This window comes from Tetrao urogallus (genome assembly GCF_951394365.1).
Source record: "Tetrao urogallus genome assembly, chromosome: 4".
NCBI lineage: Eukaryota > Metazoa > Chordata > Aves > Galliformes > Phasianidae > Tetrao > Tetrao urogallus.
In genome coordinates this window covers 19721554-19739730 of record NC_136817.1, presented here as the reverse complement: position 1 = coordinate 19739730, position 18177 = coordinate 19721554, and the positions used below count along the sequence as shown (strand labels likewise).

At 42.7% G+C, this 18177-nt stretch overlaps 1 protein-coding gene across 1 annotated transcript in view; it reads left to right on the top strand.

The window, feature by feature from the left end:
- Positions 1–351: 351 nt before the first annotated feature.
- SNX25 (sorting nexin 25) overlaps positions 352–18177 on the top strand; it is a gene marked incomplete at both ends in the record, with an annotated part of 64387 nt that continues 46561 nt past the window's right edge. The window contains 3 exons of the mRNA XM_079534859.1: positions 352–774; positions 9042–9126; positions 14828–15044. Of these exons, the coding sequence (XP_079390985.1) occupies positions 352–774; positions 9042–9126; positions 14828–15044 (725 nt within the window). The remainder of the gene's footprint in view (positions 775–9041; positions 9127–14827; positions 15045–18177) is intronic.

The window sequence follows — 18177 nt, the reverse complement described above, 5'->3', positions numbered from 1 at the left end:
GGCCGCTTTCCGCGGGCCCCGCCTCCGCAGCGGGACCGGCCGCGGCCGAGCAGCTCTTCCCCGCCTCCCGCTTGGCGCCGCCTCCGCTCCTCCCCTGCCGGACCCGCCAGGCGCGGCGGGGCCTCCCCACCCGCTGCCGCCGCGGCGCCGGCCTCCCGGCGCCCACCTGCGGGCAGCGCCGCCGCCTGGAAGCGGCCGGGCCGCCGGGCATGAGAGCCGGCTCCCCCGGCGGCTGCAGCGGTGCCAGTGGCGGCAGCGGCGAGAGGCGGAGGGAGACCTCGGCGACGGCGACCTTCGCGGGGGGCTGCCGCGGAGGGAGATGCGCTGGCTGCCCGCGGCGCCGCCAGCAGCATGCTCCCCGCGGCCGACAGCGCTAGCGGCAAAGCCGGGCAGCCCGAGGCGGCGGGGGGCGGCGCCGCGGGCTCGCACGGCCCCGGCGGCGAAACCGGCGGTCGCGGCGCCCCGGCGGCCGCCGGCGAGGAGGGGGCGGCGGAAGACGAGGAGGACGACGACCCCCGCGCGTCCCGCTTCGCTCTGGCGGCGGGGCTGGGGCTGCTGGCCGCCTCCGTCGCCCTGCTGGGACGGGAGCTCTCCGGGCCGGGGAGCGGCGGTTGGCCCGGCTGGGCCCTGCTGCCGCCGCTCCGCCTTGCCCTGTACGCGGGCTGTGCCGCCGCCGCCGCCTCGCTGGGCGCGCTGCTCGGCCTGCTGTGGCGCGGCCGCCGCCTGCCGCCACCGAGCTTCCCCGCCGCCGCCGCTGACGTGCCGCTGCCGCCGGTAAGTGCCTCCGCGCCCGGCCGCGCTCTGCCCCGCGCGTTCGGGCTGGGGGGAGGGAGGAGCGGGGCTTTGCTCCGCGGGGAGGCTGCGATCGTGAGGGGGACGTGTGAGAGCCGGCGCTGCGCTGCGTACGGCCGCGCTGTGAAGCGGGGCAGCGCGAGCGGAGCACCCGTAGCGGGCGTTTTTGTGCCTCTTCTGACGCGCACCGATCCGTTCTTACGAGCTCCTTGTAGCTTTCTTTAGGAGCGTTTTCCAGTTCCTTTTGAGCGGTTCAGGGGAAGGTCGGAGTTGAAGGAAAACAAAACCCGACGCATCGCTCTTTCTCTTTCTTTTCTTGCCCCCCCCCCTGCTTTGTGGAAACCGTAATGCGTAAGCCCCCCGAATAGGGTTGGAAGTGCCGACGTCAAGAAGGGGGGCGATCGTTTCGGTCGCTGTGCCCGATGTGCTTTCTGTGCCTGTTTCTCTACATGGTCCCGCATCTGTACCCATCCAGTAGTGTTTTACACGCTCGCTGTTACACGGTGCTGTTAACACGGTGCTGTAGTCCTACGCTATGTGCTGTTACTCCGGAACCGGACTAAAGGCTGGGTTTTTAAAGTCGCTTCTAAAGCAGCAGTGCCTGCCTACTACAGCCCTCTTTCTGGAATTGATTTCTTTTTTTTTTTAACCTTCTCTGTGATTTAATTGAGATTTTGTTTGTCTCCCCTCCCCGCGCTACTCTCAGAATGTGACCTGGTTGGAAGGAGGGGCTGTCCCTAAAGGAGAGCTGTGTTTTGCCCTGGCATTGATTCCAGGTGTCACTTGCTTGGTTTTCTCATATTTTCGATGTACTGTTTTGCTGATGTGTGTGCAGATCATGTATATTTGATGCAAAAATGGCTCATGATCCCTGAGCTGCTTGAAGTACTCCCCCTGAAGATGATTTTGTGTATGTTGTGCAGTTTTCCTGACTGCTGGTTCAGCACAGTGTGGGCAGATGAAGCAATAATGCCTGTCTTAGCAGCATATAGGCATGTTGGCCATCTGTAGAGATTTTTATTCCCAAGTGTCTTTTGTATGTTTAGCTTGGGTAAAAATGTGAAGTTACTTTTCTTATTGTATGTTCCAACCATGCCTGTGCTCCTTCTACCATTTGGTTGTTACCTTCCTGTGTTTGTGGAGTCTTATGGTGCTGTGTTGCCTCTTTTGGGAACCAGTGGCAGGAAGACAGTAAAGCCAGAATGCTTTCAGTGTTTTCACGTCTTTTGTCCTTCAAGAGTAGGAAGAATAGGAAAGAACCGTCTCTTGGCCTAATATATCATATTTGTGGAGGAAATGGGTCCTACAGATCTAATTTTCTTTTCCATTTCTTAAGTCTATGAACATGCAGGATAATGTTTATTTTTCTTTCTTTGATTTTTCACACTGGGGTTAGCATAAGAGGAAACAGAAAGCATATGGCAATAAATATTTATTCTAGTGGGAGTCAGACTTAGCTCTTGGGAAGTGAGTGGGAGTACTCAGTCAACTTCAAAGGGGCTTGGATTGAGCTCTTCATGCTGTGCTGGAAAAACTGAACTTTTTGTGAGTTCTCCAATTCTGCAAGCACTTACAGCAGGAGTTTAGTGCTGCTGATTTTCATGAATCTGTTTGTGCAAGTGAATAACTCAGTTGAGAAAGTGCAGTACTCTACGCTCGTATTTCAGAAATGCCAAGTGTATGCCTTTTTCTTTTTGCCTGGGATGGATCCTGGAGAAGTTGTCCTCCCAGATGTGAAGCTTTGCTTTTGTCCTAAATGCTGCTTGTACCCTCTGGAACTTGGGCTTCTGTTAGGTATCTCAGTAAGAGCGTTTGAAGCTCACTGAGAAAGTCTGTGTTGCCATGAAGAAGCGCCTTTCTCTGTCTGCATGTGAGAGCTCTGACCACAAGCTTCAGTTTCTTCTCTCTGTTCTTTTATAATTCTTAAAAAGAGAAGGAGAGATGTATAGACAAATGATAATATCTTGCAGGAATTAGTAGTAAATAGTTTCCATTCATATTTGAATAGTGGGAATTGAATGACACTGAAAGCATGTGACATCATTATCAGATATTTTTCAGCTGTTTCCAGGAGCAGGTTTAGGACCAGATTGTTTGTGGCAGAGGAGGGCAGCAACATGCAAGACAGCAAAAAGGCACCAGCTGAACTCCAGTTAAAATGTGTAAGTCCCAGAGGACTTCTTGCTTCGGTGTGGGCAGCCTTGCTAATGCCAGCAATAGCCCTGGGAAGGACTTGTTAGATGTGTCACCTTTTAAAATTCTGACTTGTTCCCTGTGTCACTGCTAGCTTGCATAGTAGTAGGAGGGATGGCTTTGACTCATGTGAAGGATCATGTTAACCAGGGAGGTGGGAAGGAGAACACCTTTTTTTCCCACATTTCCAGTGTGAGTTGTACTTTTGCCAAAACAAAACTGGCAGGACAGTTTTCTTTGCAGAGTAGTATTTTGACTCTGATTCAAAGCAACAACTCTGAATAAGGTGGTTGGTTTATCTGCATTTAAGCGATGCAAAACCCGAAGATTTGTTTATGAAATTCAAGTGCTGCTACAAATGCAGATAAAATGAATGATGCTCTGTATTAAGAACAACCTACCTGGTCTGCCTCGCAGCAGTAACAAAAGCGATAAATGTGAGCTTGGTTTTTCTTCAGCCAGGACATGCTGATTTTGCTGTCCTGCTTTTCAGTTTCCTGTGATTTCCAGGGCTCCCAGTGTTTCTTTAAAACTTGGCTCCTGACTGCTCGATTGCTCTTGTTTGCTTCTGCTTAACAGCTCTCCATTCCTAGAAATATTTCTCTCTCAATTTAGAGAAACTTTTGTGACAGTGTCATACATTCCTAAAGTGCTGGTCTTGAACGTGAGGTTTTTGTGGAATTTGTCACTAAAGTGAAGGTAAAGCTTTTCTCCTTGGATTGGGTAGTGACTGAAACCTCTGCATTCTGGAAGATGGCACTCATATATATATATCTGCCATGAGTTCACAGACATAGCAATATATTTAAATATATTTTGGAAGATAGGACACTTTTGTATCATAGAGGGATGAATAATGAAATTATTGGAAGTTATTTGCATGTAATCTGTGCTTTTCAAGGCAGATAAGGAAGGCAAAGGACATGCAGTTTCAGCCTGCTTCACTGTTGGATGCTTGCCATCAGACAGGGCTTCTGAAGGTGAGCTAGCAGGAGCCCCAGAAGCTGCAGGAAGCAGATTTGCCATCTGTGGGCCTTGATTTTCAGGCTTTTTGCAGGGCAGCACTTGAGGTAATGAGAAGTTTTGAGCAGCTGTGAGGGAGAGGGAAAACTGCCTTCTTCCTTCCTGACTTCTTCTTTACACCTTAATAAGTCTTCAGATGTATTTATGGTTTGTTGTTGCTTATTTATTTGTTTAACATCTGCCTTAAACCAAGCGTGTCTTCCAGTCTGTCTCATTTTCTGCCCCATAAGGGAATACCATGAAAGCTTTGCTGCTGCAGCATTTTGCTGGTCTTTCTCTTAGTCCTTGCAGCTTCTGCTCATCACTGCTCTGTTACACTGGTTTTAGTTCCTCTTGACTTACAGCCAAATATGCTGGTTAGTGATTGTGCTTCTAGTTTATGAATCCTTTTTGCTCTGAAAGGAGAGTATATGTTACACTTCTATTTATTTTCAACAAAACAGAGGGTACGATACTTTTGTTCTTTGTGATATCTCTTACATAGGCAGGTTAGCAGTTTGTTTTTGATGACGCAGGTAAATCTTCTACCGTGCAAGTCCTGAAATTAAAATAATGAAAAGATAGCATAGCATTGCCTATCAATTTCAGGAATATTTTAAAATGTTGAGTATAAGTTGCATAAGCCTCAAGTAGTGAGCTGCGGTTCTATGAATTGCACTTTGGGGCCTGCAGCTTGAATGGTTTTGCTCCAGAAATGCCCCTTGTCCATAGGAATTTGTAAGCTGGTTGAGAATGGAATTCCTGCCAGGATGACAACTACCTGCATATGTAACTATGAAGCAAAAATTTTATTCTTACAGGAGACCAATCTCAGGAAATGAAATGCTTTTCAGACTCTAATTTACTTGTCCCATAACCACTTAGCATCTTTGTTCATTTTTGTTCATTTGTGCATATTTTGGGATGGCACTGTGTCATGCTTAACATTTACTTATCTCAACATTGCGTTAGATTGGAATTTCATATTTTGCTGCAAATCTGGCAGGTTGTACCTTTGTGAGGGCTGCTTCTTACTTGAAAAGTACTTTGAGCAACGGAAAACAACATCGGAAGAGAGCTGGGTAGTTTCTTCTGCTACTTGAGTTGTGCTGAGTGGGTCAGTAAGAGCAGCACTGGGCTCAGTGCCCAAATCTCTGGCACTGGAGTCCCAAAGGTAGAACCAGAAACTCTGTCATAAGGTCAGAAGTGCAAGTGTCTTGCATGCGAGGTATGCTTTGGGATTGAAAATGCCATACCCTGTAACAAACTCCAAAAATGAAATCTGATTGACCTCCTGCTTTTGCCAGGTCTTAATTTCTTGTGTTCTGCAGAGGAGAGCAGCAAAACTTCCATAAGGAAAAGGCAGTTATGTAAGAAGGTGGTGGCCTGGGAAAGGACATCATATTCTACATGATGAAAAACGATTAGTTGAACAGCCCTAAGAGAAACGAATTGATGTTATGTCCGTGCAGGGTTTGTGTAGTCACTCTGTCCCATGATTTCTTTTTTCTGCAGTTGAGCTTGCATCATGGAATAGAACAACGTTAATAAAATGAATGGGTCAGTTTCTTCTGCAGTGTTCTGATTCTGTATTAAAAAGTCAGAACACAGCTCTTTCATGGGATGAAAAACCGTGGGAGGGAGGGGTAGGAATGGGCACATGGGGTTGTCAGGCAGGGGCTGCCATGGAGGTTTCTTTGGCTCCCTGGCATGATTTCCATAGCACACGGCTGTTCTGGCCTCAATGTCAAGGCTGTGGCTTCTCACCATCTTAATCAAGGACAGACTGTGATGTTGCTCCATAGACTGGGACTGTATACATTTCCCAAGAATTCACGGAAGCCTTCTGTGATATTAGATCAAGCTAGCCTGGATGTCTGGCTCATTGCCGGCCAGCTTTGGGTTGGTTTTTGCTGGTTTTTTTTCTTTCCTGGGCTTTTCAGACTGTTGTTGTCTGCATCGGAAATCATTCTCAAAACTGTTGAACAATGAATGTTGTTCAGAAGTCTCTGGGAAAAGTTTGCGTCCTTTATTTTTTCATCCAGGCTGTAAACAAAGACAAGTTCAAGGAAAACGTAAGCAGTTCCAGGAAGCAGCCGTCTCCATTTGTTAGCAACCTCATTCTTTGCACAAGTTATGCTTCCCACAACTTGTAAGTCATTTTGTCAAATCTTACTTAAGTTTCAGTCCGGTTTCTCTCATTCCTCTTTGGCAGTAAATTCTGTTGGAGTGGAGCCCATTGTGGGGCTGCAAGTCAGGACCGACTGGAACATTCTGAGTATGAGAGCATCTAAGTGAGAGCTTTGAGCTAAGCTAAGCCATTTGCAGGCATCTTTGTCTCAGGGTGATGCCAACAGTTTCATGAAACGTAGCATAGTTTTCTTGTAGATGAGCAGCATAAACTGTGGAAACACTCAAGTAATGGTTTTCTAGTTGAACCTGTTCTCTGTGAGGTAAGACATCTGCATACATCCATCTGACTTGAGATAGGTGGGAAGATGATCTGCCGGATCTGCTGGATTTCGCATTCTCTCAGTTGATAACTCTGAGTTTGGAGTGTGAATTTTTGGAAGATCTTCTGTTATCACAGGTGCTGTGAGCCTGTGTTAGCAAGTTGTCACTGTTGTTTTGAAGGTGGCTGTTGCCACATGTCATCCAGCTTGGGGGTGCCTATTTATTCAGTTGATTCATCATTATTGTCACAGAAACAGATTTATTATTTTTTTTAAATAAAAAGCAAGGGAATAGATTTTGCTAAATGCAAGTTCGTAAGACTGAAAGGAAAAAGGAGTTTGTTCAGCTGTTTCATTGCTCAATTTAAGATCTGGTCCATTTTCAGCTGCTAAATAAAGTATGCAGATCTCTGAAAGATCATCAGGAATGATAGAACAGTTCAGGTTGGAAGGCATGTCAGGAAGTTGTCTACTCCAACCACCTGCTCAGAGTGGGCATGGCTTGGTCAGGTCATTTAGTACCAGGGATGGAGGTTCGGCAGTCTCTCAGGCCTGCTGTTCTGCTATTTGACCAGCCTCATTATTAAAGTAATTTTGCTTTATATCTGATCAGAATTCCTTGTGTTTCAGTCTGTGTCCTCTGCCCCTCATGCTACACAGCCGCAAGAAATAATGGCACCTTCTCTTTACTCTCTCATTAGGTAGCTGAAGACAATAGTTATCTCTCCCCTGTGTTCTAACCCTCCAATGCATCAAATGTTTGTGTTTATTCACATATTAGATTCTCATTAGTCCTTGAAAATCACTTTTTAAACAAAGTGGAAGGTAGGTTTCTTGCTTGGTCTGTGCCTTTCTCTCAGGCTGTTTGTCACTGTATGTATGCCTGTTTTGATACGGAAGATTCCTCAGAAAATCCAACATGCCACGCATCTTATTTTTTCCTTCAATAATTACACATGTGCAGGTACAAAATCACCATTGCTAATGTTAATAATCATTTCTCCCTGTTTAAAGTTCTCTTTGATCGCTTGTCCCGAACTTTCTAATTGTAAACATTGCTGTTACCAGGTTCTCATTACAAAAATAAATTGGTGCATTTTAGAAGTCAGATGTTATCAGCCTTAGAAAACTTAGTTCTTGCAAACTAAAACGTGAGGTTACATCTCAGTGAAGTTCCTTGAATGTTTGTAGTGGAAATGCTAAGTCATGGCTTGAACTGGTGATTGAGCACCTGGTGGAAGGCAGGGCCAACTGTGGGGAGCTCAGGTGCATGAAATGTACCTGAGTGACCAGATGGGGTGGGGCTGGGATCTACCCCTTCCCAGACCTCATTTAAGGGTTGGCATTAGAAGCAAAAGTCAGGAGGTCCTTGTACAACTGAGGCTTTCTGAAGGTAAGCAGCTTCTTTCCTTTATTTCTGTGCCCATGGCTGTTGCATTTGAGCAGATCCTCATTTGCTGCAGCTTGGGATCTTTATTGCTCTGCTGTCATTACTGCATTTTTCATCACGTTACAATGTTCAAGGTTGAAATGTGGAAGTATCCAATGGTGTAAGGAGCCAGTTTACATCCTGAAAATATGTGCATTGCATCATGCAGTTACAGTGTGGAGCCATGTTGCGATTGTGAGTTCTCCCTTACGGCATTTGTTTTGTGTTCTTTCCTCTACTGTAGAAAGGTCCTGAATTAAGAGGCAGGCAAGAAGACACAAGGAGAGCTCAGTATTTATAATTTTCTTATGTCAGCTGGAGTTAAGCTAATTTTGAAGTGAGCAATTTGGTTAGTGCCAGTATGAGTCTGTGTGCACGTATCTGTAGTAGGTGGATAACGTTACACCGAAATACACCAGGCATTAGCCTGCAGATTGCCTGAAAAGATGGTATAATACTTTTTAAAACCCTGAAGGGTGTTTCTACTGAAATTCTCCTTGAAGTTTATACTGCTTTCGTGTTCTTTGTTGGTGTATGGTTCAGTCACTGGGGGCATGTGTGGGAAGTGCTGTCTTCTCAAATGCAGCTGTGCTCTTTTTTTAGTGGATAGGTGCCGCTGCTTCTCCCCTTGTAAGTCATCTGCCATCACTTTAGTTACTTCATTTTTATTTGCATCTATATGAGCATCTATATGAGTTACTTGCATCTATATGAGTCTGAATTCCCAAGAAGAGAACTGAAGTAAGCAAAGTGGCAATGGGGACAGTTTCTATTTCTGATTTTAATTATACTCGTGTCTATATGGGGATGGTGTGAATCACAGAATGCTCTCTGCCAACTGAAAAATTTTTCTTCATCCACCCACCTGTTTGCACAGTAATGCTTCAAAATAGACCAATGTTGGTATTGTCCAGCAGCTTAAAATGCAATGGCCAGAAATCTTTTCTGAAGGAAGAAACCTGAAAGAATGTGAACTGAAATTACCGTAAGAGAGCTAATGGCTTCAGTTTTATTTTAGTTGTATTTTATGAGGCTAAATGAAGGCTGGTACACTGCAAAGGTTACACGTGCGCAGATACAGATGAGAGTATGATCACCTTGAACTCCAGTTCTAGTTGTCATTTAAAGAGAAAAAACTATTTCTTCTTATGAATGTTCTCTTTGAATTTCAGAGTAATTGGACTGGGAGCTCCCACGATGCAGTTCAGATAAGGAGGGTGGTCATTTCTCACAATATGGATAAGGCACTGAAAGAAGGTGAGTCTTAATTTGGATAAGGAGCATCAGATCCTTTATGTATCTCTTGTCCTGTTGTCAAACTGTAACTGTACAATATGTCTAGATTTTGAAATGGCCCTGGTTTCTTCCTCCTTGATAGAAAAGATAAAGTCTTGGTCTTCCCAAGAGATCAGCTGCAGTGAGTAATGTGAAGTTGTGTTTGCAGTTGAACTGTCATCTTGTTATTTTAACTACTGTTTTGTATGTAAATATCTGGAAAATATGTGAAAATTGAGTCCTTTGTAACTGAAGGTTTAAAAAAAAAAAAAAAAAAAAAAAAGCCTAACATTTCAAAGACTCATTTGGACTTATCTGATAAAATCTAGGCTCTTGCAGTAGGTCTTTCCATTTGGTCAAATTTTTGCAATGAAGACTGAATCTGAAGTGGTGATTTGTACTTTTGACTGCTGCAATATATGAAGTCTGTGGGTCACCAGTGCAGTCTGTGGTTTGTGTGAAGACTGTGAACTGTTTCCCATTATCAGCATGGAATTGGAGGTAGAGGGGCTATTTGAAGAGAGAAGAGCTGTTGTGGATTACTGGGTGGAAAATGTTTTTTTGCTCTTCCATCCTGCTGTATGCATATGGGAGAAGCTTGTGTCTTTAAAAACATGGCAGTATCTTTGTTTGAAGTAATTTTTCTGCAGATTGGATTGATAAGTCCATCCTTACCCAGTCAGGCTGAAAGTTAGTTAAGAATATTCTTAAGTGATTCATTTCTCAGAGTTGAGGACTTAGTGCCATGACAACTTTCTTTATTGCCATTTCTTTTCAGAACAATTTTTACTTTCCATTCACACTCTTGAATTTTGGAGAGCAAACTTGTCAGATGGGTTGTACTTCTTCCAGGCCTAGCTAAGTGACTAACAAAGCCAGCTTGTCCTCTGTTATGCAGTTAACAAGGATGAGACTTCTCACACTACCGCATGTAAATTAAAGCAAGTCTTTTTATCTCCCAAAGGTGTTGGAGACAGTTTGAATTTGAGATGCTGAATGAGTTGCAAAATGAGACATTTTACTTTTTTATTAGAGTAAAACAGTCAGACTCTGAAAATGGACATGGTATACTCCTTGCCCCTGTAGATACACTTTCACAGGTTCATATTCTGGTTTCTTCAGCTTTTCTTCATTATCCATGTAATTAAATTTGCCCAAGTTTTACAGTACGTTGCTAACTATCTTGCGTCCATCCAGAATTACCTGTCAACTTTTGCTTTTACGCTGCATTTTTCCTGGTGTTACTGCCAGTCTGCGTGAACTTTTCTCTTTACTTAGAACAGCTCCCCATTACCGCATGGTTTGCTGAGGTTTTGTGGTGTCTCTCTCTCATGATAAGCTGTCACGTGCTTTATTGCATTTTGTTTTTGTTCTCATGACCTGTTAAGGTAGTGGGGAGAATAGTCATCATTGATTATCCTTACTTTTAATTAAAGGAGTTACTGATGTTTCCATTTCAGCTATCAGTGTTACTTTATTAAACTAATAAATACTGTGGTTTTCCCGTCAACCAGCTGACAACAGGTGCCCTCCTGTGGAACAGCTTCTCTTTCTGAAGTTAGTACAACAGAAGTATAGGGAATTGACATTCAACAATGTCAGTCACTTTCTGCACCAGGAAGGTTTACGTCTGTATACAGCTCGGTTAGCAACTTCTATCTCCCACTGACAAGCAAGTAGTGCTAAAGGACGAAGCTTCACAATGTTTCTTTCCCTTTAATTGTAGCATCTTTGCATAAGCTGCAGGTGCAAGGTGAGAGAAAGCTTTGAATTAACCCTGCTACCCTGTGATGTGTTGCATTAAAGTGTGCAAAATCAGAACAAATATAATATTATGTGAAGATTTTTAAGTTTCTGAATACAGCAGAAAGAAAACCTTTTCATTTTAAACCCGAGTCCTTTTTTCAGCCAGCTAGGTGATTAACACTGAAATGTTTTTCCAGAAAATTTCATGCTTTGTTTCGCTAGATTGATATGATTCTTGTTGGCACTTCATTTTTTGTGCAAAGAAAAGATGACCCAGTTTTACAAACACTTTTGGCCTTTCCTTCTTTGTGTTCTGGGCTATTTCTTGCTTGGGAGCCTCATGCTTTCATCCCGTATCATTGGGCAGCTCACGGATGCCTCTTAGGAAAGGCCGTGCTCAGGCAGACCCAGCTACTGTTGCACAGTGTGCTGTCGCGGCTAAAGGCTGCAGCTGTCACTAGGCTGCTCTGCCACCAGGGTAGCTGATCTCCTGGGAACTCAATTTCATCTTCTAAATGCCTGATATCTTTTATCATTTTTCATGGCCAGTCTTCGTCTCCATGTTACTTACCCACTTTTCTGGATCATTTATGAATAAGTGAAACAGCATGGATCAAAGTACAAATCGGAACTCCGCTTGTGAAATTATTCTGCTGTGGACATTGGCTATTTGGTGATGCCCTCTGTTTCTTGGCCCTGAAAATGTTTCATGCCAGGGAATGCCACCTCTTCCTCCATAGCTGCTTAGTTTCCTTGGGTCCTGTGCTGAGTCTGACTTGATGAAAAGATTTTGGGTGTTTGATAAGATTTTACTTGTAGACCAGATCTTGCCTATCTGCATTCTTGTTGACCCTGTAGAAGGACTCTGCTAGGTTTGTGCATCAGGACTTCCCTTTAAAAATGAAATATTTTCACAGTCCATCTAATTTCCCAATTGAGGATCCGCATGTTGACTTTTAGGGAAAAAAATGCAATGCCTTCTGCCACTCTGTTTGAACAGCTGTATTTTTTTTTTTTTTTTTTCCCCCCACAGCTCTCAAAAAGCTGTTTGGGTCCAGAATTTGAGCAAGGCCTGATTTGAATTCATGTTCTCTCTGCCATTGGGATTCAAACACTTGGATCTGAAAAACTCTCTTGGCAGAGAGTACATGGGTAAAGTCATTTGTACAGAAACTTCTCTGATACTTTACAAATGCCCAGGAGACACATTAAAAATGTTTTTTTTCTTCTATTGTTTATATATTTGGTGTTTCCTGTGTCGTCTTTTCTATGCGTCTATTGTAATTATTCAGCAAATGTGAAAAAAAAATTAAAGAAGTTAATAACACAAACAGTATGAAATGGGAAATTGTATGGGCATGATCTTTTTTTTTTTTTTTTTTTGCATAGGAGCAGTGATAACATCTAACCTATAAAAGGAATATGTCAGTTTCATCAAGGCTGAATGGTGTAAAATGCAGTTGAACTATGAAGTGCTGGTACTTTTCCCAGTACAAACTTGAAGAACAGAACTTGGATCTTAACATCACTGTTACTGATGTCTGGGGCTGGTTCCCAGTCCTGAAGTCTGGTAGTTCAGACAGCTTTTTACCAGCCTGTAGCATCGTGGCCTAAATACAGGTTTAATGAGCATGAGGAACTTAAGGAAATTAAGATAATGTTAAGTATAAGGCTTCATCATCTTGATCTGTATTGTGTACCTAAAACCTAATAAAGTCTGAAAGACGTTAGGTAAGTAATGACCCTTTAACTCTTTACCCCTTTAATCTCTTTAGCTTTGAAAATAGATGTTTTGGAAATGATCAATTCAGATCATTAGTTATCAGTTTTTAGGAACTCTAAGAGAGAAGCTTTAGTATTTTAGCTTGTTCTTTGAAGATGAAGATAAGAGTATTTTGTTTAACTGAACTGGCTTTGGGCACTGGGCAAAGCCAGTTCACCTGGTGTTAGCTAGCGACTAACAAGTACCAAAGCATTCAACTTTTATTTCTGTGGGTCAGTTCTTTGCCAGGTACTTATATGGTATAGTCTTTTATAGTCATCTTTTGCTAGATTTTTTATTTAATGCTTTTTTTTTTTTTTCCTACAGAAGCAGCTTATGATAACTGTGTCATGTATGTTAAATCTAGCTTTGTAGTAACACAGTATGCAACAGCCTAACAGAATTAATCTTCATATTGCACTTAGATTTCACTGATTGTGATTCTTCCTGTTCTGGAATAGCACAAGCAAGTGTTGTAGCTGTACGTTCTTTTCTGTTGCTGATACAGTCACAGAAGAGTTTTGAAGTTGCTTGTAATGAGACTGTTCTGGTCTCTCCTTTCAGGAAAGAATATTCACTTTTTCTTTGGTACTCGAAGGCAATGCCTGCATTTTCGTAAAGACAGTATTTCAGATCTGTGTTGTGAGAAGACTAAGGCTTGGTTGGAATAGAGGTATTCTAGAAGAGAAGATAGCCTAAGAGATTGAGATGCAAGTTGTACTCCTGTTTTGTAGAGATCTGGCCAGCGCAGATAAGGAGCCACTGCATAACTTTGCTTTTCAGGCAAGGGGCATTTAGGAATTCTACTAGTGTAGAATCTTTGAAACTTCTATTTACTTATTTTGTTTTTCTTTGTTTTTCCTGGATAAGTCATTTGGAAGCCTTGAAATGTCTTAGTAAATGCCATCTAACTTCAGCTCAGTAAAGTGACTTGGTTTCTTTATAAACCCAGGAATTAGATTTCTAAAACATTTGACTGCAAACTTCTATCAATTTTCAGTATTTTCTTTTGAAATGACTTTGGTACAGTGAGTTAGGATGTAGCCTGCTAGTGTTTCAGGGAGGCAAAATTAGTCAGTGTAAGTTGTTATGCTATTAGTACATTATTAATTTCACTGTCATGGTGCCAGGGAGCTTTTTATAGTTTATTAAGCTGGCAAAAAAACCCAGCAATTTCTATCGAAGTGGAAACTAAGGAATAGTGGAGTGGCATGATTGCATTAAACAATGGGCTTACAATGACAAGTGGGGTATATTTTTTGTTTAAAACAACAGTGACAAAAAAAAAAAAAAAAAAAGCAAACAAAAAACCAAACAACAGCACAATTCTGAAATCAGGATGTCTGATAGAGAGCCTGCTCAGACTCACAGGCATGTGACGTTTTTGCTCCCCTTTCTTTTCCAGTTACCCCTTTGGTTGTTCTAAACTGTTTTCATCCCATTCACAACCCCTCCACTGCCAACTTTTCTCCCACCTTGTTGGCAGCACTGGATGTAGCTTGAACACCTCCTACAACTGCGGAGGCACCTGATAGTTATGCATCAGTGAAGCTGGAGAGGCACAAAGCTCAAAAAAATCAAGAAAGTAGATGGAACTTGATTTACAGTAATCCTTTTACTTTTAGGTACGGTTGGGACTGTTACCTTATCTTTCAAGTTCATGCTGTCTTGCTAATCTGCTTGTTCACTTATCCCTGTATCTTCTGATCCTTTGGTACCTTCTATAACATTGTATATGCCTTTTCAAATACAAAAGTCTTAGCGCCTCCTCTTTTAACTGTAACTTTGGAGTGGACACAATGTTAAGTTTGTATCTGAAGAAGGTTGGTTTCAGTCTGCAGTCAAGCCAGTACACAGCCAGCTTATAAGGTAGATCGTATGATCAAATCCACTGTTGAGGCACAGATATTAGCTTGAGGTTAGTGTTTAGCTAGTAGCCTGACTGTCTGAGCAAATCCACTTATGGACTTTGCTCTGCAAAATGACCTCCAGTAACCTACTAGGTGCAAATTTCTGTAACTTTGCCAACATCATGCTCTGGTGAGAAATTAAAACCCGGTGGAGAAGTTGTGAAACCTGTTACCCATTTAATGGTGTGGAGGACTAAGTTTCTGCTATCCTAGTGTGCCTTCACTTTGCAGATTTTGCTATTTATTGTTGTACTTTTCCTTTCAGTGTTTGACTACATCTACAGAGATTACATCCTGTCCTGGTATGGGCAGCTCAGCAGAGATGAAGGGCAGCTGTACCAGCTGCTGTCAGAAGACTTCTGGGAGATTGCCAAGCAGCTGCGACTGAGGCTGAGTCACATTGATGTAGTTAAAGTCGTCTGCAATGATGTAGTGAAAGCTTTACTCACGCACTTCTGTGACCTTAAAGGAGCCAGTGCTAGGTAAAACTCAAACTGTATTTAATTGGAGTTTTGCTTGTCTCTCTACTTTTAGATTTGCTATATCAAAGTAATGAATAATGTAATATTTCCTTGTGTATTTGATAAAACCTTTCAGGTTTCTTACCAGATACAGGGACCTAACAGGCATCTGTGCCAGGCATCGTGGCATCTGTGACACCCAGGGGAGACAACATTTATCCTTTTCCTCAGAGTTCAGATTCACTGAGATTTTCATTTGATCTTTGAATCCTTTGCTCACAGTAGGAGATGAACTGCACAAGTAGTGCAAACCTGCAAGGAAAAGGAGAGAGAGACTGTCAGAGCAGCCAGTGAAGAAGAAACGTAGTTAGTTGCACTTTTTCTGCAATAGCACAAGGGGTAATTCCATTCAGTTTTTCATTTGTGCCAGCCCCAGGAGGGGAAGGCCCTGTAGTTTCTGTAAGTGATCCGTTCTGCAGTAACTAGGTTTTTCTGCTGAAAGATTATTGGCTGGATTTTCTTTCTCTTTTTAGGTTATCTTGTGGATTTCTTTTTGGCAGTGTTCTCTTTGTCCACTTAAAAGGGCGACTGTCTCCTAAATACTGTAGGTGCAGCCAAATGGTAATTGCATGTGTGAACTCACACACCTGTGCAGTTTGCTAACCTGAGTGAACGATTTGTGTAATTGAGAATGGAATTGGGGCTTATGTATGCACTTACCTGCGGTTACCCTAACTGCAGTATGCTTTGGTCATTCAGATTTGTGCCACACATTTTATACTGTGAAATTGTTTTGCCTATTCATGTACTTCTTAGCCCCCTTCTAGAGGAAAAACACTGCACTGTTTTTGGTCAGAGACCAGTCTCTGTGTTGCCATTTGCACTACTTTCTGTTCCACAGCAGATGATGAGGTTAATGTATTTTAATGTATTTATGGTACGTCCCAGCTATATGCGATCTAATATGTAGGATGTAAAGTGAAAGGAAACTAAAGAGTGATTACATTTCTACCCCCTCCCCCCCCCCCCCCCCCCCCCCCCCCACCCAACTAGAGTGGGTGCTGCCTAGACAACTGCTTTCTCAGTTTTCTTCTCATAAGACAACAGATAACTCCACTAAAGTGTGTGAAAGAAACCATCTGTCCCTAGAGGGACAGAGGTGTCAATTTCTTCAGTGCAAAACTCATATTTTGTCACTTGGTTCGCTTCAGCCATAGAAATTCCTTTGCTTTTCTACTTCCTCTGACTGTCTGAGTGAAGCCTATGATGCCTGATAAATCAGGATGAAATACGCTGCAGTCCTTCAGACTAAGACAGGTGGAAAGAGGCTACATTCTTCTCTGTGCTCCTGCTTTCCCTCTGGCTTACTTTAATCATTGCAATGCTCCACTTGATAACAAAAAGCTCAAGGTAAATGACCACTAGAGGCAAACAGATAAGAAAAAAATGCACTTGAATGAAGGAGAGTATGAGAAGAAGAGGCCACTTCCATGCTGGCTGGTGGGAGACAGGAAATGGGGAGGAAGGTCTGTTTCCTTTTTCTTTCCTGTCTTTGGTTACTTTAAAGGAGAATGTCTTTCCTGCTAGAAACAAAGTAAAAGAAGGGTGGTGATGCTCCTCTAGCTGTAGATAAGACTGTCTGGCATGACAACCATTAGAATGGTAGACAAGGCAACTCATACGTTTTTCATCTTGCATAAATCGTTGGGGATTACCCTGATGTCCAGCTGCTTTTCTTTTTAGGAAGGTAACTGTGATGTGTATAAATAATATAGGTACTAAGACAGGAAATGTTGGATAATTCTTTTATTAATCTTTCTGATCTTGATAAAAATGATTTTGGAAATGAAAGGTTGGCTTTGTCCTTGTTTGCAGTGCTTTTGTTGGCTTGCTTTTGGAGTTTTTCTTTTAGCAAGTACTTTTTTCAGGTGTGCTTACGATTCTGGCTTTTGAAAGTCAAAGGTAAAAAGCAGTAAATGGAACCAGAACATTAACTCTTTAACTCCCACTGGTCCACATGATGTTCTGATGTGGAATATTGACAGAAAAATTACAGCCACAACAATCTCTGAGTGTGCTGTGCAAAGCTTGAGTTCTGTCTGCTGCTGTAGAATCGCTGAAATCACTTGGATCTCTGTTCTCCTATGTATGTCTCTATTCTTTATTGTTTGGGAGGACACAAATGAATAAAGCTGCTACTTTCATTGCCTGTTGCCTAACACAGATGAAACGAGCCTGGGCCTAGTCTATGGGCTTCTGGAACTCTTAACTGCAGTGCTGTATTTATATCAGTTGACTGCATACAGCTACGCTAGGAACTTACGGATAATTGACCAGACTTTCAGATCTTTATCTGTAAATATCTACACGCATTTTAGGATAAGGATTTTTATAAGGATTATTAAATATCTGCTTGTTTGGAAACTCCAAACAGTTGTAATAGCACGTTTAAAACTGGATAGGGGGAGAAGTAATGCTTCTATTTCTATTTGAGATACCGTTAAAACTATTAAGTTATATTAAGTGTTGGGGAGATGGAGTAGCTTTGCTTTTTGTTAGTTTCTGCTCTACCTGCTGGTCACTGCAAAATGAATATTGTCTTTCTTTACTCTTGGTAAGATTCCTCCCAGAGGTAAGATCCTGAACATTAAGATTATGTCATCAAGCCATCCTAGCTACTGCTCCAGGACAGATGACAGCAGTGGCGCTTGTTTTTCCTTCTGTGATCTCTTATTGCTCAGATATTTCACTGGTAGGTGTGAAAGAGAAGCCTGAGTCAGAAGGGATGCTGCTTTCTGGGCAGATATTTAATCGATGAATAGTATATTTTCCTTACAAGCTGATGTTTATATTAAAGCAAATAGAAGGAAAGTAACTGAAAGAACCTCCTTTGCAGAGAGTCATATCCTCATAGGTAATGGAGAATTTGCCAGAAAACAAAGGAAACTTTAAATGGCCTGTCAGCTGCAGTGCATGCAGCTCCCTTTCCCCCTCATAGTCCCTCAGGCAAAAATGCGTTAGTTGAGTTAAAGAAACAAGAACCAGAGATTTGCCATTCTGCTTGTTTATTCTGTGTAGTTTTCTGTTTGTTCTGTTCACTGTAGCAGAGAAGTCCTGGCAGGGGTCTAACTCAGCCTATCTGCATGTACTGGCT